Source organism: Seriola aureovittata, chromosome 3 (genome assembly GCF_021018895.1).
Source record: "Seriola aureovittata isolate HTS-2021-v1 ecotype China chromosome 3, ASM2101889v1, whole genome shotgun sequence".
Classification (NCBI taxonomy): domain Eukaryota; kingdom Metazoa; phylum Chordata; class Actinopteri; order Carangiformes; family Carangidae; genus Seriola; species Seriola aureovittata.
In genome coordinates this window covers 15553720-15578656 of record NC_079366.1, presented here as the reverse complement: position 1 = coordinate 15578656, position 24937 = coordinate 15553720, and the positions used below count along the sequence as shown (strand labels likewise).

The 24937-nt window shown below is 40.2% G+C and overlaps 3 protein-coding genes across 3 annotated transcripts; 1 reads left to right on the top strand and 2 right to left on the bottom strand.

Annotated features, from left to right (window-relative positions):
• Window positions 1-935: 935 nt before the first annotated feature.
• zgc:158803 (LUC7 domain-containing protein) lies at window positions 936-8787 on the bottom strand. The gene is made up of 10 exons (XM_056372556.1): window positions 8199-8787; window positions 7597-7691; window positions 6743-6841; window positions 5859-5969; window positions 5141-5284; window positions 4524-4700; window positions 4208-4374; window positions 4094-4123; window positions 3302-3457; window positions 936-2043 (listed from the first exon to the last, which is right to left on the bottom strand). Exons 1-10 carry the CDS (start codon window positions 8257-8259, stop codon window positions 1806-1808), a joined length of 1278 nt encoding a protein of 425 aa, XP_056228531.1. The 5' UTR covers window positions 8260-8787; the 3' UTR covers window positions 936-1805.
• Window positions 8788-9836: 1049 nt separating this feature from the next.
• On the top strand, window positions 9837-11837 carry smdt1b (single-pass membrane protein with aspartate-rich tail 1b). Its single transcript, XM_056372937.1, has 3 exons — window positions 9837-10024; window positions 11251-11409; window positions 11583-11837. Exons 1-2 carry the CDS (start codon window positions 9863-9865, stop codon window positions 11386-11388), a joined length of 300 nt encoding a protein of 99 aa, XP_056228912.1. The 5' UTR covers window positions 9837-9862; the 3' UTR covers window positions 11389-11409; window positions 11583-11837.
• Window positions 11549-24157, bottom strand: LOC130167019 (uncharacterized). The gene is made up of 18 exons (XM_056372936.1): window positions 23467-24157; window positions 22906-23051; window positions 22040-22206; window positions 20706-21844; window positions 20167-20306; window positions 19639-19792; window positions 19480-19557; window positions 18535-18567; window positions 18231-18299; window positions 17906-17995; window positions 17578-17672; window positions 16102-16747; window positions 15722-15956; window positions 14099-14210; window positions 13776-13935; window positions 13455-13568; window positions 12320-12406; window positions 11549-12193 (listed from the first exon to the last, which is right to left on the bottom strand). The coding sequence occupies exons 3-18, from the start codon at window positions 22128-22130 to the stop codon at window positions 12047-12049; spliced, it is 3390 nt and encodes a 1129-aa protein (XP_056228911.1). The 5' UTR covers window positions 22131-22206; window positions 22906-23051; window positions 23467-24157; the 3' UTR covers window positions 11549-12046.
• Window positions 24158-24937: the final 780 nt, after the last annotated feature.

Here is a 24937-nt window from a genome sequence, read left to right as displayed (position 1 = left end):
TCGGTAATTGTGATTTTCAGAATTTACAAACACATTCAAAGGGGGCACTTCTCTTCATCAAGTACCTTTACTTTTCATATTTTAAGTAGATTTTCCTGATAATACTTTTACTTAAGTAGCTTTTTCAATGCAGGACTTTTACTTAAAATAGTATTTTTACAGTGTGGTATTGGTACAGTAACCAAATACGTCCTCCAAAACTGGTTCTTGATAACACAAGATTTCAATACAGCAGGTGTCTAATGTAAGGACTCAGACTTTTGGGGGTACAAATCATCATGAGCCATGAATTCTACAGTAAAATCAGTTTTCTGATCTGATTGGGGCGTTACTTTTTTCATAAAGCAAATAGCTTTATGAATGTTTCCATGAATGTCATAAAAAAAATACTTTTAGTACTAGTGATAAATGCCAGAGTCAACAGGCTACATAGAAAAGAAAAAAGTACATATATGTATATATACCTCTTTGAAATATTTCTTTATATGTGTATGTCCACTCAGTGGCTCCATTAGATAAACCTGTACAGTCTAATACCAGTGCAACAGCCCATCCAGAACATCTACCTTTATGAACCTCATAATGTTCAGTTTTTGGTGACATTGTGAGAAATGTGTAAAATTAATTATTTATTTCTGAGGTCAAGAGTTAAAGGAGATCCTATGATCCACTCTATTTACATACACAAGGGGGCAGAATCTTACCACTTCATAACATATCACTAACTATGACCTCATTGTTAAAATATAATTTAACTAACCTCTGACAGTGTCAAAAAACTTTAAAATTATAGGCATCATTACAGTAGACTTTATAGAACAAACAGTTGTATTATGTCAGGTTATTCAAGTGTAACTAATAAAATGACAAATGAATGTGTCACAAATAATATATAATGCTTGTCTTGATCAAGCTGTATGCATAAACAGAAGACATTGTGTTTGAATGGAAGCAGAAAATTTTATTCACTCTATGGTGGCACAGGAAAGTAAATCCCTCCCTGTACATCCAGATTGTATCACAGCAAGCAGGACACAAGTCCCTGGGCCTTTAACTGTCAGTATGTAACTATGCACATCATCTATATGCCTTCATATGTCAGGAAATGAGTGGAAATCTGGGGGCTTCTTTTAGGGGAACAATTAAGTTTATTTTAGGGCCTCACCATTGTATCATGAATTAAAGTCAGGCTCAAGGATGTGTATCAGATTTCCCAAATGAGATTGTTATGGCTTGAAGGCAGCAAATGAAAGACAAACATCAGTAGTGCCTTCAGTCACTCACAGCTCATTTCAAACATCACTGCGAGGGTTATGCCACATTAATGAGTCCCACCCGTATGAATAAATCCACAGCTACTGAAACCAATAATGGAACAGGATAACAGTAATAACACAAAATGTCCAACTAATGATAAAAAAATAACAGCACTTTGTGTGAGTAAAATAAAAACAGACTTTAAGCAGGGCTTCTGACTCTTCGCTCAGTCACCTCTCATCACCGTCAACTGTACATAGATCGACAAGATGGCGTGAAAATATGACTGTACTGGTTCCAGGTCACTCTAGCCTCACAGTTTTATAAAAGTTGCTTTGCATGTTTCCTTGACTGCCACCGCTGAACCTGTTCATCCCCTTGTAAAGTTTTCACCATTCACCCCTGCTCTAATGTACATGTCCCAGTTCTAGCACACATACAAAGCCAACACACACACACACACCCGCACCAACTCACTCTCATCTCTCCATGCTCCTTTTACTAAACAATATATCCAAATCAAAGACTTTGGAGGCATCCCCCCCTGTTCATATCTCCCCAGACTCTCGCTCCTCAGAGCTGGAGCGTCGGTCCCGCTCAAACGACAGGGATCTTTCTCGTTCCCTTCCCCTGGCCGTGTCCGGGGAGGTGGACCTCTCCCTGTCCTCCCATTCTCCGCACTCCGCCCTGTCCTCACGGCATCCATCTGCCGCATTCTCTCTCCATCTCTCCTGGGACAACGAGCGCTCTCTGTCGCGGGTGTGCGTTGATCTCTCTCTAGAGGATCTGAGGAAAAACAACCAGCCACAGATTTAAGAAAAACAAACAAAACAAACCAAACATGAAAAACACACACGGCATGAGACGAGGACATGATGCACTTTATTTTAGTTCAACAATTGTTTCTGAAATGTGGTCCACATTCTTAATGTCTGCAAGTCAGACTAGCTGGGTGTAACCAGTGATAATTCAATTGGACATTTCATCATTAACAGTTTATTAAACAGCAACAAAAAATGCAATAACTTAGCAATTATTTATCATTTTGATATATATTTACTGGAGAAAAAAAATTACTCTTGCACCAAGCAATGTAGCGCTTCAGTGACATTTAGCAGAATGGTTGCCAAGCAACATACAGATGCAGCATAACACAGGTGCAGTGAAAAGCATGCTTAAAGACTGGGGTGATTATTAACATTTATCTTGATATTGCCATTAACTGTGCAATTGTTGAAGTAGTGTTAGCACTCCTCTTTGCTGGTACAGTGGTGTTTGACTCTGGACAGGTGCGTTTTTAAATTGTGCAGGGATATCGCTCCAGCTTCTTCTCTTGGAGTTTGGGAGCCAGTAATATTGCAGAGACAGCAAGTCAACATTCCAAACACTTGAAACACTTTGTTGAGCGCAGTAATACTGTTATAATGTGGTCACAGATGTGTGTTCACAGAGTATTTTACAGTGGCTTTGAATGTAAATCAAATCATAATGAAGGACTGGGACAAGACATTTTGTAAGATAATATCCCTACATTTCTACATCCAACATTAATAGCTATGGTTATACATTTAATTCTTGGATGGTTGTCAGTGGCTGTAACAACTTTTTGCTTGAAAACTGACTCGAATAAATAATCGATTACAGTACACCTTGATTGACTAACTCATTAATAGACTAAATGTTTCAGCACTTAATACATTTATAAGTAACTGAACAGAGTCGTGCTTGAGCCAATTCCATTTTGCTTTGGATATCAGGTGAACTTCTTCACAAGTCAACAAAATTTAATTCAAACATTTACATCCGATGAGACTTCTGACTTCACCACTTGTTGTTTGTCAACTTCCTGTTGACTTTGCCTCCATTAGCTAGGTCCATGTGTGCTGAATGTGAGGTGATGTGCTGATGTGTGATCATTGCTTACATGTTTTGAACTGTGTAGCTGAATGACCTATCTAAATTAGTTAAGGATGGGCACTCTCGCAGCAGTACTCCTGTCCTAATGATGCTGTATGTAGGTTTCAGTGAAGGATAAAAGCCTCACCTCTTCTTTTTGTGCCTGTGAGAGTGTGAGCGTGAGCGATGTCTGTCCTTGTGTCGGTGTTTCCTCTCTCTCTCTCGATCCCGCTCCCCACCTTCTTCTCTTGAACGAGAGGAGTGATGGCGTCTTGAATGATGGGAAGATGAACTGCCTCCATCCCTAGATAAATAAATTATTACAAAAAGATAGATTTTTAGGTTTCAGGTTTTTTGTTTTTTTTTTTTTTTTTTATGTGAAAAAAGATAAGTTGCACTGCTGTAAGCTAGACATTCTCAGATAAAGCTTTTATGCTGAAGCAGAGGTGGTAATCTACTTTTATTACTTTAAGTATAACACTGAATAGCAGCCTCATCAAATCGAAAAAGTGTATTTAACCTGTGCTGTTACAATTCATGCTTACTTTATTACCAGTCACAAATATTTGAAAGATATATCTCACAATTTTTACAATATATCAACAGTGCTGTATCACAACTGGCTTTGTATACCATTACACTCCTTGAGATAATACTGTGTAATGCTAAAACGACTTCATATAATACACTGTATTGTGAATAATATCATGGCACACAACGAACCCAACAATGGACGCTGACTCAAAATCCCTGCACAACAGCAAAACCACTACATGCCAACCTCGTGTGGAATATGTACAAATATTTAATGTCCGATAAGTTGTAAGTACATTCAACACACAGCTACAGCACCATGCCGCACCACAAGTATGTTTATTGTGTGAAATTTTTGTTTCTTCATACATCTCTGACCAAGACAAACTAATCAAATCAGACATACCTGTAACGATCTCCACTTCTAGATCTTGACCTAAGAAAAGGAAAAATCAGAAAGTTTCAGTCTTCAGATGACATTTTTCCTGCATACGAAATGTAAGAAAGAAAAAATTCTTACCTCCTACGTTCCCTCTCTCTTTCTCGTTCTCTCTCCCATTCTCGCTCTCGTTCCCGCTCTCTCTCTCGCTCCCGCTCCATCTCCCACTGTCGCTCCCTTTCATCTTCTCTCTCGCGTTCCTCTCGTCTTCTCACTCGCATTCGTTCTTGTTTCTCTATAACTGCTTTCTGGTTAAAAAGAAAAGTACAGCACAAGTGAAAAATACTTGTATGTGAACATACGCAACTGCAAATTTCTACTAAACGGATCAGTGCACTTCATGGGTCTTACTGATCAACAGTCATGCAGTATGTGTTAGCTCCAGTGCATCCCTTACCCTTAGCTTTTCAAGCTTCTCACGGATTTGAATGAAGCCGAGGTGCAGTTTGCCCCCAAAGTGATCGGCTAGCCGACGATCATTGTCGTGGAGACCCAGGTAAGCTGAGCACACCTCGCACACCCGTAGTTTTTGTTGTTGAAAGCTGGATGCTGGCATCGAGTTTCTGTACACGTCCTGCAGGAACAACGGTTTAAGCACAAAGGAGCAGGAGTAAATTACACTAACAATTCAAACTCTTTTCGTGATGCAAGGCTCCGTTATGATACATGACAGACTTGGTATAGGCTATTGTTGGAGGACAGCTTGGTACTCTGACGCAACTCAATGCATTCTTAACTCAAAATACACAAGTTATAGATGATGAATTAATAGCTTTTCCTCTCTGATTCTATAATTTTCCAATTGTAAGAAGAGAGAGATGCAAGTATTTGACCAGGGATGTATGGTAAAGTTTACCATGAACCAAATTCTAAAAATGCTTTATAAACCATATTAAGCCTCCACTGAGAGAAACTTAATACCTCTGTTCTGGCAGGTGACACATAAGTAAAAACAATTGTATCTATTCTAACACAATAAACTTGTCACAACAAAGCAATGATTCAATTTCTGACCTCTGCCTCTTTCTTTAAGGCCCGGGTCTTCTCCACCTTTTCCAGTAGCTGCTGGGCTTCATCTACGTTTCCTTCACCTCCAAGCTGCTCTGCCCGGGCCAGCAGCTTCCCAATCTCTTCGTTCAGCTCGTGGACACGTTCAGCCTTTTCATGGCAGAAGAAACAGAGACAAGTTAATGAGCACTAAGAAATAAAGAATGCTACTTTCCACAGACTCTTGATCAACAGTTGGGGTCAATTTCCAATTTCAAAAGGACATTAATTATCATCTGTTAAGAACACAGCACTTAACAATAATACACCTGCACCATGTCCTTGATTATAAATGATCAGATAGTGCATTATATACTTAATTATATTACTATGTACTGTATATTATACTTACTTTATATATATATATATATATATTATATGTATATGTATACTTATTATTCAAACATGTACCATATACTTATAGAAATGGCTGCCACAGTTAGCACTTCTGGATTTCTTTCACACAAATATTTGCACAATTCAATTAGTCTACACTATAGTCTATGATACTGTAATGTATATACTGTATGTAGCTTTTTTTAATGTTACCTTTCTAATTTCTTTAATCATATTTATTTGTTATTGAGTTCATTCAAATAGTTGTTTGTCTTTTTTTAACCTCCAAGTCTGTCTGTGTCTTTTTATCTTAATCCCACTAACTGTGAAAGCGGTGTGAGTTTTTCACCTTTGCAGCCACTTCAGCACTGATCTCATCCTGCGTCTCAGCAAGTCTTTTCTTGGCCAGCTCAGTCCTACGGTCACAGTCTGCAATAAAAGACTGAAGGTGTTCAGCAGCCTGAAAGAAAGCACATGGCATACATGGGTTTTTGTAAGTGTAAAATATACACTATGCCTTATGGCAGATAAAAAGAATATGTAGCTAAAACAATACTTTTATAGCCCCAAAAAATCTGATGTAAATGCATATTTTTCTTCTCTTTTTGTAAAACTCTCTCAAATAACAAACTCTTTAGAATTTCATCTTACTTAAGATAGAAGAGTTCTTAACAATGTTACAATATATTGAATGATCCACACATTACCGTTTAGTCTGTGCCTGCTATGAAGTGCATACCAATAAAGTTTATCTGCTGTATTTATACTAATCACCGTCAGACACGTCTGCCCATTATTACACCACGCTTTCAACCATCCTTAAAATTAGACCTCCAACTTCTTAGGCAGTCAATCACAGCTCCACAGCACCACTTAAACCAAACTCTGATATTCTTGGAGATGAAACAATAACAATAACAAAGCCAGTGTGTGTCTCACTTATTCAAGTCAGGTCAATTTTATTTATATAGCTGAATATTATAATAAGTTTATCACAGACATATTCGCAACCTTTAAAGCATACGATACCATTGGTCCTTAGACTAGTAACTAGTCTGATGTGACCTGCTTCATAACATTAAATCCCCTCCCACAGTCAGCTGTTTAGGCAGGAAGCATCAGGACATCAGGGGAGGTGTTAGTGTGAATGTGATGGATGTCCACCCACGTCTAGGGTTTACATCACTGAGACAGCTTTCCTTTCAGTATGGTCTAAGGAGTGATTGTACTCACATCAAGTTCAAAAAAGTACTCCTGCTCCTTGGAGGCAATCTCGTAGTCTGCTCTTAGGGCCAGGTCATGGACTTTCATACACTCTCCCAGGTCCATTCTCTGCACGAATCAGACACCAATGCATTATGTTTTGTTGCTTTGTCACTTCACTCATCTTGAGATCTGTTGAGCTAATAACTCCTGAATGTTAAAATGCAGCCATGTTCTTGAGCACTTTACATGGCATCACATCAGCCCTAAAGTATTGAGACAGCAGCACATATCTGTGTTGGCTTTGTACTTCGGCATATTGAATTTGAAATTAAATCGTGCTTTTGAGGTTCAACTGATGATTCTCAGATTTTATAAGCATGAACTGTGTGAAAACTGTAGCCTTATTAATTCAGCGGTTTGAGGGAACAGAAAGTAATTAGACAAGCTAAAAGTTACATTCAGTCCTAAACAGTGAAAATCTGGCTGAAGTCTATGATGCAAAAGATCAGCTGACATTTGGTACCATTCCTTGTGATGCTAGATAAGGCCTGTACTGCAGCTATACTCCCTTTTTGCCTTCAATTCAACCTGAAGACAGTGAAATATTTGGATGATGGGCAGATGAAAAGTAACCTCTTAGTAGCTTTGTCTGTATATTTACAGTTACTGGCTTGCAACATGGTCCTGAAATCATAATGTACACAAACAATTGTATAAAAGAGGTTGAATACAGTACTTTCACCATATAGTTGCTGTATCATTTCCAATGTGCTGGAGTGGACACAGAACCAATAAAATAAAATGTCTTTGCACTTTATGACTGCATGATACAAGATAATGCTCTCTGTGTACAGGAGTATATGTGTAAACATGATACTCACGGTGCCTGACAGAATGTCGTGAGGACATGAATCCAAAAGGTGACTTTTGCAGACCCGCTCATCTGTGAATTTGATTCTCTGCCGCATGGTGTCTCCTGTAAAAAGAAAACCAGAACAGTACACACACGAGTTAGGACGTGTAATCTCGTTTTAAGCGAGCCAGACTCCAGACTAAAAAATGATACATACTAAATCGCTGTTTCCCAGAGTCATACTTGTAATGAATGCGTCATACATCTCTAACCTCACCAGTAAAGCTTAAAGTTAGCTGTGGATAGACTCAGATAAAATGACAACATCTGGTGGGAAGAAACGGAGCCACGAAGAAACGAGCACACTGACCGTGATCAAGTAAAATGTTAAAATGTTAGCAAGATAGGTTTTATATGAGATATTCATAACACCGGAACTTGTCATGTAAACTCAAAGACAACAGGTAGCTAGCCGGCTGGCTATCCTCATGTGAGCTAGCTTGGTTTCTAAAGCATGCCTCCCTGTGTGGCAGACTGGTTAGCTCGCCCCGGCTAATGCTAGCAACAACTCAAAACTCCTGCCCTGGTTTTAATCAAACGCAGATCTCAACCAAGGAAAGCCGAGCTCACCGTCTCTCCCCGTCCCCATGAGCTGGTCAAGCATCGCTCGCATCTGCGCCTGGGCCGACATGTTTGTCTGGATGTTTAGCTAAATAACGCCGTGTGAGTTACTATTCGCCAGCTGCGGTCCTCACACACGCAGCCTCCTCAACTGCAGGCCTCGTCCGCGGCTCCTCCGCCACCACCACCGCGGACAACTTTTCCCACAAGGAGAAAAAGCCGGAGTCCCGCTGAGCCAGCGAGTTAGTTGTGTGTCTCGTCAGTACAATTTACTGGTTGTAGTACCACTTTACTAGCAGATAAATGTGACTTTATAACGTTGGACGGCTCCGGGTCGGTTGAGCAAGTCTGTTTGAAAACTGCTGGAGTCCGCTGGTCGAGTAGAGACAGCGGTGACTGAATACAGACAGGGCGTTTGGCTAGCCGGCAAAATTTATATCGAAATCAAACGCCAATTGTGCTGTAACATAGTCTCCGACTGTATTTCTAGCCAGTCAGATAGAAGTTGGCAAGTTTATTCAACGTCCTTTCTTCCGTCTCTCCACTTCCCGTCCGTGCGCGTCCATGCGGAGCGCGCCCCCGTTTCTCCGCCTCGAGGAAGTGCTGCAGTCGGTCTCGCGCGCTGGTCGGTGTCGTAACGTTACACCTCACTGTGAAGATAAAAATTGAATAAATGAATATGAATTTTTACATAAATGTCTTGAATAACAAACATAATAGCGAGTGAATCGTGTTTCCAAAGCATGACACTTTATTTTTAATAATATTATAACGATTTGGGCTGGCTTTAAAATACTCATATTTACATATAATTAGTTTAGACACACTTAAATTAGCTGATTAAATATTCACCATGTGGAAGTTTTTAATCGTAGAATGTGAACTTCTAACCCTCAAGTTCCCAGAAAAGAATAGTGAGATCATGACTTAAGTGTTCCCAGTTACAGTCCTGATCACACCAAAAGCGACAATTACTAATGTGGAAAATGGAAAATTACATTACATGAAATCTCATGGAGACTAACTGGTATACTATATGAGCAATTCTATCGGAGATATGTTTGATATATGGAATAAACCAGGCAGCAACAGACAGTTCAGAAATGTTTTGTTTGAACTGTCACATTTACTGCACTAAATACTGTAGGCCTAATCAAGTTAAAGCAGTATACTAGAGATTTCACATCGGTTAAGCTTAAAATGGAAGTGTAGAAAATATTTAGATATGGACTATTTAATGTGATTTCTTTTCAATTTAGAGATGGTAAAACTTAATTTATTCATTTTCACTGTGATTACTCTCAGTTATTTTGAGTAGTCTATATCAGTGATGATATCTTTCCTGGCTCCAACATTATTTTATTAAATGATTTAATTCGACACTTGAAATTAACTTAAACAAATGGACTTAAATATCATTAGTTGAAGATCCTGACTCGTTAAACATATACACATTTTTTTATTTGAAAAATAAAAAACAGCAGTTGGTGACATCATATAAATGAATACTTCACTCGCACAAATATCTATAAATATATAGCAGTGTACACCAGATAAATTATCTTTTGCGTCCAAATTTTTGATAACTATTAGTGTCCAAACGTCAACACCCACACGCCCATGATAAATCATCCAAGTCCCTCCCTCCCTGTCAGTCACATATACCGGAAGAAATGGCGACGAGTATACTGCGGCTCCCGCTGCGACTTTCCACCAGAAAAACGGCGATAATGAGCCGTAACACTGGCTTGAAAGCATCAAACATACCCAGGACGACTCCAATCCGAACTGCAGTATCGACGCCTTCGGGGGCAATCCTACCGAAACCGGATAAAGTGAGTTTTTTTCTGCCACAGTTACCGACGAAAAAACCGACCAGAAATTAGGCAACTGCATGGGCGGGGCTTAGTTCTGAATTGACACCAGCTGTGGCCAATAGGAAGGTAGGAACTCGCTGAGCCAGTCAAATCAACCAATGAAACGTGTGTTTACACGAACGATGGGGCACTCTCAGGAAGTTCCTACAACGTATACATATCTTTTTACGATTTTGTTATAGGTGGACAGTTTTATGTTGTCAGTGGAAATATTGTGTAATCAGATGATCGGGTAAATGACTGCTTTGTTTAGCGAGTAACAACTTGACCTAAACACTACACACCCTGCTGTGCGTTGTTGGCAAGGCAAGAAAGGTCACACTGTTAGAGGAAAATGAAGGATTTATGTTCATATCAGGGGAACACAAGTCTATATTTTTTAATTTTTGTTGTACTGTGCGACTAAAATAACCCTACATTCGATATCAATGATCAACTCGTTAATTTACAAACATCCCCCAATATCTACGACCAAACGGAAAAAATCCACATTAGCCTCTACATTTTCTCAGACTATTGTATGATTGGAGAAAACAGAAAAAATCTTCCTAAAGGCCAAATTTAAAAAAGTTGTCCAAAACAGTTTAACAATCGCTGGACTAATGGCTGTAATAACCTGCGTGGGGCCAGAGGCAAAGATTAGGCACCGGGCCGTTATCACTCCCACACACCTCCCACTCTCTGCAGATTTTTCTGCTTTCAGGTCTACCATGTCCAAAAATTAGTATTGGTTAACTTGATGTTACACTTTTATTATTAATATGCACTGAAATAATGAAGGTTTTTAAACTACATTTTGGCAGGTGCCCTCTTCAAAAGCAGCCCCCCCATAAAGCTATATATATGTACAATAATGATATACTTTATTTCAAAGCATTTTCAATCAGAAACACTTTGAAGTGGTAGGTAAATGCAGTACCCAACCTGTGAAATGTTTCACATAGCCTACTGCTGACAGATTTTGGCTTTGTTACACCCAATGCCTGTCATCTAGATGATCCACCAGCATCCTTTCTCTGCTTTGCTTTGCATTGCGTTGCACATGATCTTAAATCTAGACTGAAATACTCTATAGCAAGAAGTGATGGGGACTGATTTTATGATTGGTCATCTGGACAGTTCTTGGGTCTGCACTTGAATCAATCCTTAATTTTGATGTCACATTTCATCCTCATGTTTTCCAGACACCATTTGGTCTTATCCGTATGACAGTGGTGGTGGTGCCTTTCCTGTATGTTGGAACTCTGATCAGCAAGAACTTTGCCGCTCTTTTGGAGGAACATGACATCTTTGTCCCTGAGGATGACGACGACGATGACTGAGCTTACCAAAGAAAATGAATGGTAAAATCACAGTGTACATTAGCCACACCTTATTTAACCTTTAGACACTGTGGCTTGGACCTTTTTATGCACGATCTTATGCGTTGAAAGGGTGTAGTTTGTGGCATGTTTGCAGGGATGACAACTGGTAACAGCTGAAAACTGATGACATTTTTTTTTATTTACATCCACAGGGTGCTTTGCAATACTGACTGAGAGCATACCAGCCAGCACGGGGACAATGGGGGAGATGGGGCACTTTGACTTCCAAAGACATCCCTCTACCTCCACCCATCTCCTTCCTCTGCTACTTATCTTGTTTTCATTGGAACCATTTAAGAAATCTCATATCATGTGAGGCTGTCAAAACTGCTAATTATAGCCTCACTCTTGTTTGCATGTTTGTGTCTGTCAACTCATTCAACTCAATAAATTACATGTGGAAAACACTTGTTATTTAATCTTAATAGTCTTTGCATGGTGGTTTACAAGTACACAATAGTTCCATAATTCTTATTCTGACTCTTACAAGTCATATCCAGTCATAGCAACACACATTATTGTAGTATAATGATGTTGTTGTTTTATTTTCTTATATTTTATATTGGCTTGCTGTCTTTGATTTTCCATGTAAATTTAAAACGGTTATCCTCATTAGTTAGGTATGTCTTGCTCCCTCCTGAAGTGCAGCGTTGGCCAGTCTCAAGTGTTCGTTGAGGGAGCCCATCTCCAGCTGGCTACGACCCTTCATGTCACTCAGCTCTACATATGCCTCCTTGTAACGCTCATAAGCTGCTTCTTTCTCCTACAGTCAGGGTTGAGACAAATATGGTGGACACATCAAAGTCAAGCAATTGCAAATGTACAACATGTAGGAGTGTATTATTTTCGATCATTTGTATAATGTGAGAAGTCAGATCATAAAACATACCTTGTTGAGAGACTGCACTTCTCTCTGCAGACAGATTATTTCTTTTTTAAGATACTGCAGCTCATTGTCTTTTGCTCTTAGCAGTATCTAAAAGATGTAAAATGTGACCAATTAGTTTTACCGCATGAATAATGAATAAAAAAATAATAAACTTTACTGATAAGGCACTTTTCCAAACTTATAACATACGTGGGAAAATTAAGGCAATACAGTTAAATTAAGTACAACTATGCCACTTTAAATACAGAGAATGAAGTAGAATAACAAGATAAAAAGGATGAAACCTTAAAAAGGGTTTAAGACGTGATTTAAAGGATATTGTTGATTCTGTAAGCCTCAGAATTTGTTAGAAAATAGTGGAAAAATGCTCATCATAAACTGAAGGGGATGTTTTCTAATCACTTGTTTTGCCAGACCAACAATCCAAACCCAGATATTTAGGTATATTTACAATATAACAAAACAGTGAAAAGCAGCACAGTGCCACATTGGAGATGCTAGAAACAGAATATTTTGACATTTTCTCTTGATAAATGACTTAAATGATTTATCAGTTATAAAAATAGTTGCCAATTCATTTTCTGTCGATTAAATAAACAATTAATCAGCTAATCATTGCAGGTCTAAATAGATATTTGAATTTGAATCAGATTGGGATGCCAGGATGTTTAGAGATAACTTTTTAATTGCAGCACAAGTGATGTAGATTGTTATTCTGAAACATGCACACTGTATTTCAGACAGTAGGTGGCAGCATCTGCTGCACCAGAATGTGACCAACCACAGATGCTCAAGACAAATGAGGCCACCAGGAAAAAACAGAAGGAAGGTGTGACAGTGCTGCTACAGGGAGCCATTACTGGGGATATGAGACCAAACAGTAAAAATACTGTGGTCAATCTGTTTTATTAAAGTGATAAAGACATCCCACAGCACATAAGTCAAATGTTGCTTTTTGCTTCCCTATGATGACAGTAAAGTCAATTTTCAGGTTATTTAATCAGGTGCAATAAATGAAACTGGGCTGAGCTGCACCAAGAGGTTAAGATGCTTTAGTATCACCTACTTTCACATGAGTTGAGATTGCGTATGATCTAATTAGGTCACAAACATTGAACTTGATTTCTATCAATACCTCTACTTCTGACGCAGTGTGCTCGGCCCTGCCAGGAGACACCATGTCCGACCTCTGCCCTGTGATGAAATAACGCATGCGGCTGATCTCTTCTGCCAGTTTGGCCTTAAGCTCCTGAATGAAAGAGAACGTTAAGCTCAGACTATGTTATGAAGAAATATTGTGACCCAGCATGCTTATTAATGTTGTAGCTTATATTTCTTTCTTAATGTAACCCTAAAAGAAACAAAAAACAGAATCTGATGGCAATTATATTAATCAATAAAGTGGCATGGTATTGTTTTAAAACAGAATCATATCAGGCATGTACTGTATATAAACCTGGTTCTCTCTTCGGAGCTGCTCCAGCTCTCTCTCCTTGTGGCCGAGCTCCGTCTCCCGGCTCTTGCTGCTCTGCTCAGTGCGGCTCAGCTCCAGGCACCTCTGAGAGTAGCGTTCTGACAGCACATCTAACTCACTGTGCAAGACGTCCGCCTGGGGCCTGACACACACACAACACACATGACTTGTGGAGTAAATTATAATGTGCTAAATTATCATGCAAGGGGTCATGGTCGAGTGTAGAACATCTTAAGCCTGCAGCGAGAGCCTGTGAGATGGAGAATGCTCTCAGCATGATGACAAAGTGCCTGTAATAGACTTACATGTGCCCTCTGTATGAAGTATCCACGTGTGCAGCGCCTCCAGACAACCTCCTGGCCTTCTCCACCTCTCTCTGCACCTCCTCTCTGTGAGCTGCTCTCAGCGCCTCCATAGCTTTGATTAACAGTTGGCTAATTAGTTACATGTAAGAACTTAATTGTCCACATTGTGGAAAATTATCTTTGGCTTCACTACACAGATTTAACTTTAACACAAGAAGTTAATGGAGGACAGACATCAAGAACATATCATCTATAAACAGAATTATTCTAAAATACATACAGTTAATACAATAAAGTACAAAAATGCAGTGGCTAATACTTATTTATAACACCTCCCTGAGGGTAACATTTCAGGTAAAATCATCTTTTTCACTTGGAAGCATCTGGGGTTTCTCTATATGTGTCCTGCCTTTATTAACTATTTTCTACAGTTTAACTTTCACTTGACATTTAACTTTACATATCAAATGAAAAATATGAAAAATGTATTAGTTAATACTCAAAGTCCTGCATGCCATTCCCAAAGTAGGGTTAGGGTTACATGCTTTCTAACTCAAAATGTAACTTCTCTGCAGGATTTTTTAAAAATACAGTCATAACATAATACAGTCAATACATAAATCGCAGTCCAGTGGTGGAAAATAACTACATTAAGTACAATTACTTAAGTATTGTATTCAAGTGCAGTTTTGAGGCAGTTGTAAGTTACTTAACTGGTTCAGTGTCATGCTACTTTATACTTCTAGCCCACTACATTTCAGAGGGAACCATAGTACCTTTTACTCTTTACTCTTCTCTATACTTTTATTTGGCAGCTTTAGTTACTCGTTCCAGTACTTTGTAGATTCAGAGTTAATAATACAGTATAATCAATAAATACATTATGGTGTATTATTATAGATCAAACTACCTATTAGTATATAAAGTTGTTGAAATAAACTCAACCTTTCCCAGCTGCAACATTAAAGTATACATAAGTAATGTATGCATTAATACATCATTAATTATAACTCGTATATTTTGATAATACTTTTTACTCAAGTAAAATTTTGAACGTGTGACTTTAACATGCAAGACTATATTTCTACACTGTGATACTACTATATTTACTTAAGTAAAAGATCTGAGTACTTCTTCCTTCACTATCACATTCCCCAGATATGTAAAACCAGATATTTAACTAATAATACTTACAAAAATTTTTGTTTATTAAGAGTTTCTAACAATTTATAGAAGTGATAGTAGCAGGAACACAAGTGGATTTAAGGCTATAGTACAGATTTCTAGGATTGTGAGGTAAAAGAATCAGAAATAAAATCTTATGGTATGACAGGGTAATGTAAAAGTTGTTCTTGTAGGGAATTGTGATGTAAAATTCAAAAATATTATTGTTAGAAAAAAATTCTTAGCAAGAGTTCAACAGATTACAGCCACATCTTGTAGCTCTCGTCCTTAGATATTTACTGCCAAGAAGGGTCAATAATGAACTTTCAAACTCAAAAACGTGATAGTGTAAGTATAATAAAAGCATCTGCTAAGAAGAAACAAACCCTTAACCTAACTTGAATCATGTTAAACTGTATCTCCTCAGCTCCTGTTGCTTAATACTACTTTCTGACTTACCATTAGCAGCTGCCTGGTTCTCCTCCTGCAGCATCTTGTCTCTCTGCTCCTCCAGCTGCCTGATCTCCCTCTCGTGTTTCTCTTGCAGCTCCTGCAGTGCGTTCTGATGGGCTACTTCCATGGCCTCTAGTCTGGCCCTACAGGGGGCCCCAGGGCCACATGGGCTGTCCACCTCAAAGCCCATGGCTGCACGCTCTCTCTTAATGCTCTCCACTTGCTTTCGAAGAGAGTGGGCCTGGGAGAAAGATTTGCAGAAAATGTTTGGGGGGATAACATCATAATTTCCTTGCATTGAAAAGACTTTAAAGGAATGTCTTACTAGTGTTTCTACCCATTACTTTTGTAATTATTTAATGGAGTGACTTTAAGTTCCTTCTTACCTCCTTTTGAAGGGCTTCAGCTGTATTTGTTTGAATAGTTTGTGCATCATTTATAGATGGAGGAGCCCCCTTTGAGCTTGTTAAATCAGCTTGTGAACCATTGACAGAGTGTTCAGCATCCTCACGGCTCGAGTGATAAGTCTGGGAGCTAACTAGTGACTGTGATGCGTGTGGGGTGCTTGACTGATCGGCCTGGGCACCAATGAGAGACTGCGCACTCATGTCCCCGAATGACAGCGTTTCGAACTCTGCCCACTTCCTGTTGACCACTGAGTCCATGGTTTCGATGACAGGCACAGGTACACTCCCCTTTTTCAGCTCCATGGAGTCCCACCTGCTGCCCATCTCACTGAAGGGCACTCCCTCCTCAAACCACTTGTTCCGCTCCTCTAATCGCTTCGCTTGCTCGCGGTCCCAGCCCTCCCCTTCTCCTCTCTGACTGGCTGGAGATAAGTCAGCGTCCAGATGCCCGTTTACAGTTTGGTGGTGGCGGTCAGCCTGATGGGAGTTTGCAGCTGTGGTGGTGGTGGAGGTGGAAGTGGTAGGTTCATAGCCAGAGTCTTTGCTGGTGAACCGAGCGAGTGGTTGGCATGACGACGGTCTCCGGGAGAGGGAGTTCTCTTTCTCGCTGCCGGTGTCTGATTGGCTGAGGTCAGAATGAGGGAGAGAGAAGGAGAGTAGGGTTACACATCAGAAGAAAGATGATAGAGGGGGTTCACTGCAGACAGACCACCCAGTCACTTCGTCTGCATTTCTTCACAGTGTTCAGGAATTTTCACGTCTATGTGACTCATTTTTAATGAATTACATTCAGGAATTTTGTATATTTTGCAGTAATATGAACAAATAATATTATCACTACTCATAATCTGTAATTTATTTATCTTGTTTCCTATGTTATTTCCTATAGGTAGACCTACTATGTTGGTTCTATTACAGAAGACATAGGACCCATGAAAAGCCAAGGTACATGGCCAGTGAAGTCTGTGTGTAAACTGACACAGGCACACACATTATTTAATATAATGTGTCTTTATAGTAGCAGTAGCTTGTTGGTCAACTATGAATTGTCCACTGCCTTTGACCCTTGCGTCTCTTAACCCCTTTCCTTTTTCTCTGTTTTATCTTAGGTCTACGTTACTACAATCTGTATTTTATGTGTGGCACTAAATTGTTTGTCATGAGTAAGTTATGATTATTGTACACAGTAGTTTCCAAGTATTGGTGGAAAGTAAGTACTTTTTTCACAAATATTGTACTTAAGTACAGAGTTTAGGTACTTTTTACTCCACTACATTTACATGGCCTTACATACAAAACACTTGATGGATTTATAAAAATATGACGTTTTTATTAAGGCATCAGCAATAAAAATTATAATACATACTATTTCTATACTAATGTAGGACTTGCCATGGAGTATTTTTTATAGTGTGGTGTTGCTATTTACTACATTAAAGGTAAAGTCAGACTCACTGCGTGTTATTCTGGATCGCCTGCTTTAGTAACTTCACCCACATCCGCCGTATTCTGGAGGTCATAGCAGAGAGAGTGAACACTGCCCTCTTTGTCTGGAGGAGATCAAAAGGCAGATGGAAGACACAAACACACACACACACACACACACACACACACACACACACACACACACACACACACACACACACACACACACACACAGTTAAACAGGAAGCAGCAAAACATGAAATTGATGTGGAAATGGGGGGAGGGAGGTGTCTGACTGTCCATCTGCCTTGTGGTTCACTTTACAAAATGAGCAAAAAAAAGTACAGTAAATACACACTTGTATTTGGAGTCCATAGCTCTTCTCTATGTCGCAGTCTGACACATGCACACAGGATGTCAGGTTGATCTCTCCGTCCAGATCATCTGACTGCAGCACAATGAGAAGAGCTCAGATTCAATCAGGTCAAATCATTCTTCAGCCCAAACATCAAAGAAGAATGAATTTATCATATAGAATTGTTTTAGGAAAACAGACATTAGTGGCAACCTTATACATAAAACCCTTTCAAGTCATACGGATTGAAATTAATTGTTATAGATTAAAATATAGGAAATGTTCTGACAAATCAGGAAATACTTTTATGTCACCTATCAGGTCATACCTCCTCAGCCTCCGAGTCTCTGTAGAACCTCAGAGAAGTGTCACCCAGAACAAACCAGTGTTTCCTCCACTGAGCAAACCACAATAAACACGGACAATCAAATTATTTTGTGGCATAAGATTAGAACACATTGACATTTTGATGCAAGTGGTCGCTTTACTGGATAGTTTAAACATCATGTCTTATTTTGGTGTTTTGCATTGTCTGTCTGTGAATGTGACATTGTGGTTAGTACAGGATGTTAGAATACCACAATAACTTTTGGATGAATTAAACTAAAATTGTTGCAAAAATGTTTATTTACCTTGCCATGTTCATCCAGTCTGGACATCCAACCCTTCAAGTAACCACATCTGCAATTAAAATATGACGCACAAGCTCTTTAAAAGTATTCTGTAGTAGTTTGATTGTGAAATTACAGGAAACAGAAAGTGTCGTGGCAGACAAACATGTCTTGGTAAGATAGCGATATCATTGTGGAGCAAGCACAGAGAGGCAGGCAAAATATTGAAGCATGAAATGTAGGAAACAATATGCAGAATGGGAACGTAAAAAAAGGAAGAGGTGTAGTCTTTTTTGAAAACCGTGATCGTCATTGTAAAACAGTGGGAAATGGGAACAGGGAAGAGAAAGAGGAACTGATGAAAACATTTTTTAGACTGAGTTGTAAGAAAGCGGTGCTGTATAACAGAAGATACTCACCACGCATGCATCATGTTGTGCCCGATGTGGGGGAGAGAAAGAAATAAGAGACTGAGAGGACGAAACAGCATGATGTGAAGTGAACAGAAAGAGGAAGTTACCATAGTGTCGTCACACATAGCTCTTATTACTATAGATGGAACTGTTGTGTGAAAGTCTATGAACTGCGTGGTTGCGTGTGATTCACAGCACGGAAATAAAAGAATTTAGATTTTATTCATTTTGCGATCATCCATCCCCTTGTGTTTGTTGGCTCAGCAGTTATATGCGTGACGCTGCAACACTGAGACTGCAGGATACACTGGCTTGAACCATCCTAGAATCTAATAATAAAGATAATAAATCATATGAACATGCTGCCCTAAAACATAGAGTGCTAACTAATGGCTTTTTACTGCAAGGTGCTTCTATGAGAGGGGTGCCCGGGGTGAAAAAGCTGAAATAAATATCAAGGAGCTACTTTAGAATGAATGTATGAATGACCCATTTTCCTCCAAACACTCATGTGATTTATACAGATGCAGAAAGTCATTGGGACAGTGCTCACCTGTGTCTGCGGGCGTTCAAGAGGAGCTCGCTCCTTCAGCTTTGAGGATAAGTGCCTTCCACTCTGATTATCTGAACTCTATGTTAGAAAAAACAGACAGGATTAAAGATTTTGTTGTATTTAAGCGTATATGTAATTGTGAAAATTACTTCATCGTACCTGTGCATGAAGAGATGCCGCTGACTGTCTTCGAGATGATCGTCCATTCTCAGAGTCCCGACACTTCTCTCGTCTGTCTCTCCCCCTCTCCCTGCCTCTCCCCCTCTCATCTGGCTCAAGTCTTGAACTGTAGGTGTCCAATTCGTCTTGGTGCCTTCAGAACCAAATTATGATGTATAGGAAAGATATGTTTATTCTTTGACACACACCTGAACAAACTATAGGCATATCTTACATCCCTTTTTTCTCACTGAATTTTCACATACCTCTACAAAGGCTTCAAGAGCACTTTTCTTTGGCCATAACTAAGGCAATTACTCATGGTCAGATCAAAAGATCTTCTAAGTCTTTTGAGTCTACTTTTCAAACATGCTAAACTACTATTTATTTATCTTCCAGCGGCCAAGGGAAGTGTTTTAAGACAAACGTACACTAGGAATGCAGAATAAACGTACAGTCATGAGACTTATGTTACGGCAATACATGAATAGCTGATGACACCATGCAGTACCATGTGGTACTACTAACCTGTATGTCCTGAGTCTCTCGTCCCTGCATGGGCTGGGACTCTGGTTCCTCCTCCTCAGTCCAGGAAACTCTTCTTCTGACTCCAGCTGGATCTTTGGAATATCAGCCAGCACTATGTAGTCCTCCATGGTCATCCCCACCTCAGATTAAGAAAGATTTTTATCAACTTTTTGGAGTTGTCATTGACACTGAACATAAGATTAAGAGTCTACAGCTAAAGTTGAGGGCGATGAGACAAACATAAATTTAGTTTTTTGCTGTTATTAAATCATAAAAAAAATATTGCACCAATTGCAACTTAGACACAAGGGTGGCACTAGATCAAAAGTCAGCAGATCATCAACGTTATTACACTTTATCCTGAGGGAAGCATGAATGTGTGAGTCAAATTTCATGATAAACTATCCAGAAGTGGTGGAAACATTTTAGTATGAACCAAAAAATGTCAACCTCATGGTGGCGCTAGAGGAAAAGTCAGAGGGTCGCAAAAGTCCACAACACATCGCGAGTGGAGCTAAAAACCAATGTACAATACGCACCTCCTCAGTTTCTACTGCATCCTTCTTGGGTTCAGAGATCAGCAAGGCCTCCATCCCTCGCCTCATGTTGCTCCTGCTTCTGTCACTGCTGACCTTATTATTCCCCTCGTTGCCTTTATCAGTTTCAGTGACTGCAGCATAGTACACTGAACCGCCAAGCACCTGAGAGTCTGCACCTCGTCTTGATGCAGAAGAACCACGTGATGGTGCGAGGAGTAAGGAGTGTGCGGAGCCCTGCCACGAGCCTTGAGAAGGACTCAGTCTGCTTTCTCTTGAGTGGGGCTCCCTCCGCGGGGTGTGGCTGTGCGTACTATAGCCATTCCTGGATGGTGATACTTCCCGGCTGTTGCGACTGCGAGTGTTGGCGGAGCTGTTGACAGTTGTTCTCGTTCGCGGAGATGCTTGAGATCCTTCATATGAGTTTTTCTGATTGGCCGAGGAGCCGCGGCGGGAGATAAACTCCAGATTCCTGTAGAGTTTCTCAGAGTCCAAACTGTGTTTGTTTGAAGCTTGGGATGGACTCCTCGACTCTCGGCTGCATCCCTTTTGAGCATCGTAATTGTTGTTCTGTAAATGGAAGGAGTCTATGCGCCTGTGAGAAGGGGTAGCCCTCGAGGGTGAGCCAGTCCGAGAGGCAGTGGACCCCCTTCTCCGAGATGGACTGGACCTGCCTGACGTATGCCGAGAAGCACCGTGTGATGGAAGCTGAGAGGAGCCATGAGATGAGGCGTGAGACCGAGCCTGACCCCTAGAGTGGGAGCTTCCTCTCCGAGGTCCCACAGGAGATTCGGTTAACTTGTAGCGGTCTGGACTCACAGAGCTGTGACGGCTTGGAGAATTTCTCTCTGAGTCGGTTCCCTGTCTGAAGTTGGAGTGGTACGTGTACCTCTGTGGGGATTCACTTCTCCAAGTCTCCTGCATATACGTCTCCGTGCTCCTCCTCTGGGAGGGCAAACCAAGGTTGACATTTCTGTAGGGGACGCAGGCTTTGGGCTCGAGAACATAGTTGCTGGGGAGGGGATGCCCCCTCTCGTAGTAACGGTACGCCCTTTTGTTGACCTCCTCCATCTGCCGCTCACCATCACCTTTTCTGTCTGGAGAGAAGTAACCACTCTCTTGTTCCCTGACTCCTCTGGACTCTGTAAATCATACAAGCCTGGGGTCATTGTCTATATTGTATGAAGCCAGTAAAAGAGAATGAGCACAAACATCATGGATAAGTTTTTTTACACTGCTTCTATGTAAGAAATCCCAAGGAAGCTTCATATTCTCTAAGGTCCAGATCGAGATGCTCCTCTGTAGGTTTTTAGGAACATTATATATCTGTGACTGACCTGATGCCCGGCGGGACCTGTCTCTGCCCCTCCTCTCATCCATCCAGGAGCTTTCAGTGCCTTGGTGGGGAGAAGGGTCCAGCCGGGTCATATCTCTTTGGGCCACACAATGCCTCTCTGAGCTGAGGGATCTGCTCCTCTCTGGACAGTCCCACTGATTTGGAGAGCTGGAGGAGGTAGTGCTTGATTAAAGGATGATGCTGGTGCAAACACAGAATTTTTAACTGTAAAATATGTCAACTGGACAGTCACTTGGCCTGTGACCAGGGAAAAGGCCTCAAAATGTTATAAGGAGTTGTTCTAGGTTAAGAGTAAAATCATTGGCACAACTTCTCCACTTTGATGACTGCCTCAACAGACAGACAACAAAAACTGACAGCAAATGAAATACATCGCTTCACTCTCAGTAATTGTTTAGGGTTTCTCGACCCTAATCAATTACTAATACTACAAGCACACGTGCAAAGTATTATGTGGTTCTCATCTAAACACAAAAATAAGGATATATTTAACTGTGCAATACTATAGTTCCTTCAATTATGTCCCTCCTCACAATAAAAGTCATTAAGAGAGCTTCATCTACAAAATAAAGTTGAGTTGATCCATGCCTTTCACATTACATTTGGTAATGTTTATCCATTGATAATGTAAGAATATTGATCAGTGTTGCTCTAAGCTTAATTTTTTATGTATAATCAACTAAGTAATGTCTTTGTAAACTCATTTAAAACAGCTCATTCAGTGATATTATGGGACACACGCCCTGCAGCCTTATCTCTCTGTATGAGAGAGTGTGTTATTTCAGTGTACGTATACGCTCACGGCTCAGGCAAGTGGTTTCTAAAATCAGGCTACAGGATAATCACCTGGATTGTATGTCAGTGTCACAGATATTAAGTTCCCACTCAGGACTCAGACTGTGGACGAGGCTCCACTCGTAGGTCCATCCACCACTGACGTCATCACTACTGTCACTTGGGGTCACCTCAGACAGATTATCCTCATCTGCATCCTGGTTTGTGGAACAATGGCACAATACAGACATTTTTGACACAGCTGGATAATTCATTCAGAGCCAAACTGGTGTTTTGACTCTTTAAAACAAAATAATTATATCATATTAGATCAGATTTCATTTTTTTCACAGAGGCAAATGGAATCATTTAATTTGACTTTCTGAAAATTGGGTATTTGTTTTGATAATTCCTCATTTTCAAAAGAGTTGTCACATTTGATCACGACTTTTAATAGTGCACCAACACAGTCACTAACATCTCATTATGACCCTGACAAAAGCTGAACAAAGCAACTACCTGATGGCTGGTGTCTTTTATCCCACACATTATAAAGAACGAAAAACAAAAGGAACACAAACTTCCCCTGCAAAAAACATCCCAAGTCTAAACATCAAGACGTATGACACTTACTGTGACGGCTCACTGTCCTTCAGCCAAAGCTGCTGTCAAGACTTTCAGCGGCTGTCCTCCTGCTCTCCTTCCTTCTCTCCATCCGTTCTAGCTAAGCCAATACACTTAGACTGCACAGGACGTAACTCAAGCTAGTCTCTGGTCATGCTCATCATTATTTCATTGCTCCAGTGCTTCTGCAATACCAGAACCGCCCACTCCACTTCTTTCTTCATCTTTATCTTGATCCCTTGCTTTAGTTCTACCTCTCATTTACAGACAGACGATGAAAGTCTCACTTGTTTTACTCTTTGATCTCTTGACTGGACGCAAGTTTAAAGAATTTTCAGATCAAAACAAAGTCTACATTACATAATTACTTTGATGAAAATAGCCTCATTGACTTTTTTCTACCATATAGTTTAACTTAAGTGGGCCATATTGTGTGAGGGGACGTGTTTTCATGCGTCATATGGGCGTATCAGATTACAACTCATTCCCCAGGGATTGTAGTGAGCTTTCATTAATTAATGATACAGAATCAAATGCCACCTTGTTGTATTGCCCATCTCCCACCTCCACAGTAGTTTCACTTGGTAATTGTGTTATAGGTTGACATCATCACCTCAGTGTGCAATTTGTTAAACAGTTTTATCACACCAGGTGGCAAGTCATTAAAAAGCACTTGATCCTGTTATTCACAATGTCAGTAGATTTTGACCTCAATATATAATGTGTAGTGTTGCTATACCTGTATTCATAAATGTAATGTGTAACTATGACCACTGGTCACAGCTAAGTGTCTACTGCTGATTGTGAGCATCAGGGCCCACTTTTATCACACCTCTTTGTAAGTTTCTCTGCCACCGGCCTTTATTGCGTTTACAAAACAAGAGGTAATGATATGATCTCTGAGCAGCACTATGTCTTCAGGGCAGGCTACACTGAATCCCTATCGGAAAGTGACTAGATGGGCTGGGGCTAGCTGCTTAGCGTGCTAACTTCGGTAGACGATAAGACATGAGAGACAATAGTTAACATTGGCGTTGTTTCCCACCGTTGGACACGGCTCATGGCAAGTAAAGGAATTAAATTTGATTGTGAACTCGCGACGTTTCAACAGCTGTTAATGCTAACGTTGGCTATGTAGCAATAGCAAAACTTACAAGTAGCTAATTTAATGTGGAAATTTGGACTTAAACTAAAGATAAAAGCGAAATCCTGCACTTTTACTCCTACTCAACTTTGGATTAAAACTCTATCAAACAGCTCAGAAGCACAAAGCTGTTTCTGAAATTCTGTCTTCTGCAGGGATCACTGGACTTCTCACCTCTAATGGTCGCCATCTTGACTTCGTAGCGGAAACGAACGTATTTTATAACGGAGACCAAGGAAGGAGGACACATCGTCTGCGCCTATGGTTGCGTAATTGCATGTCGCGTGACACAGGGTGCATACATGGTGAAGTAAAACGTTCAATTTAACTCAAGTG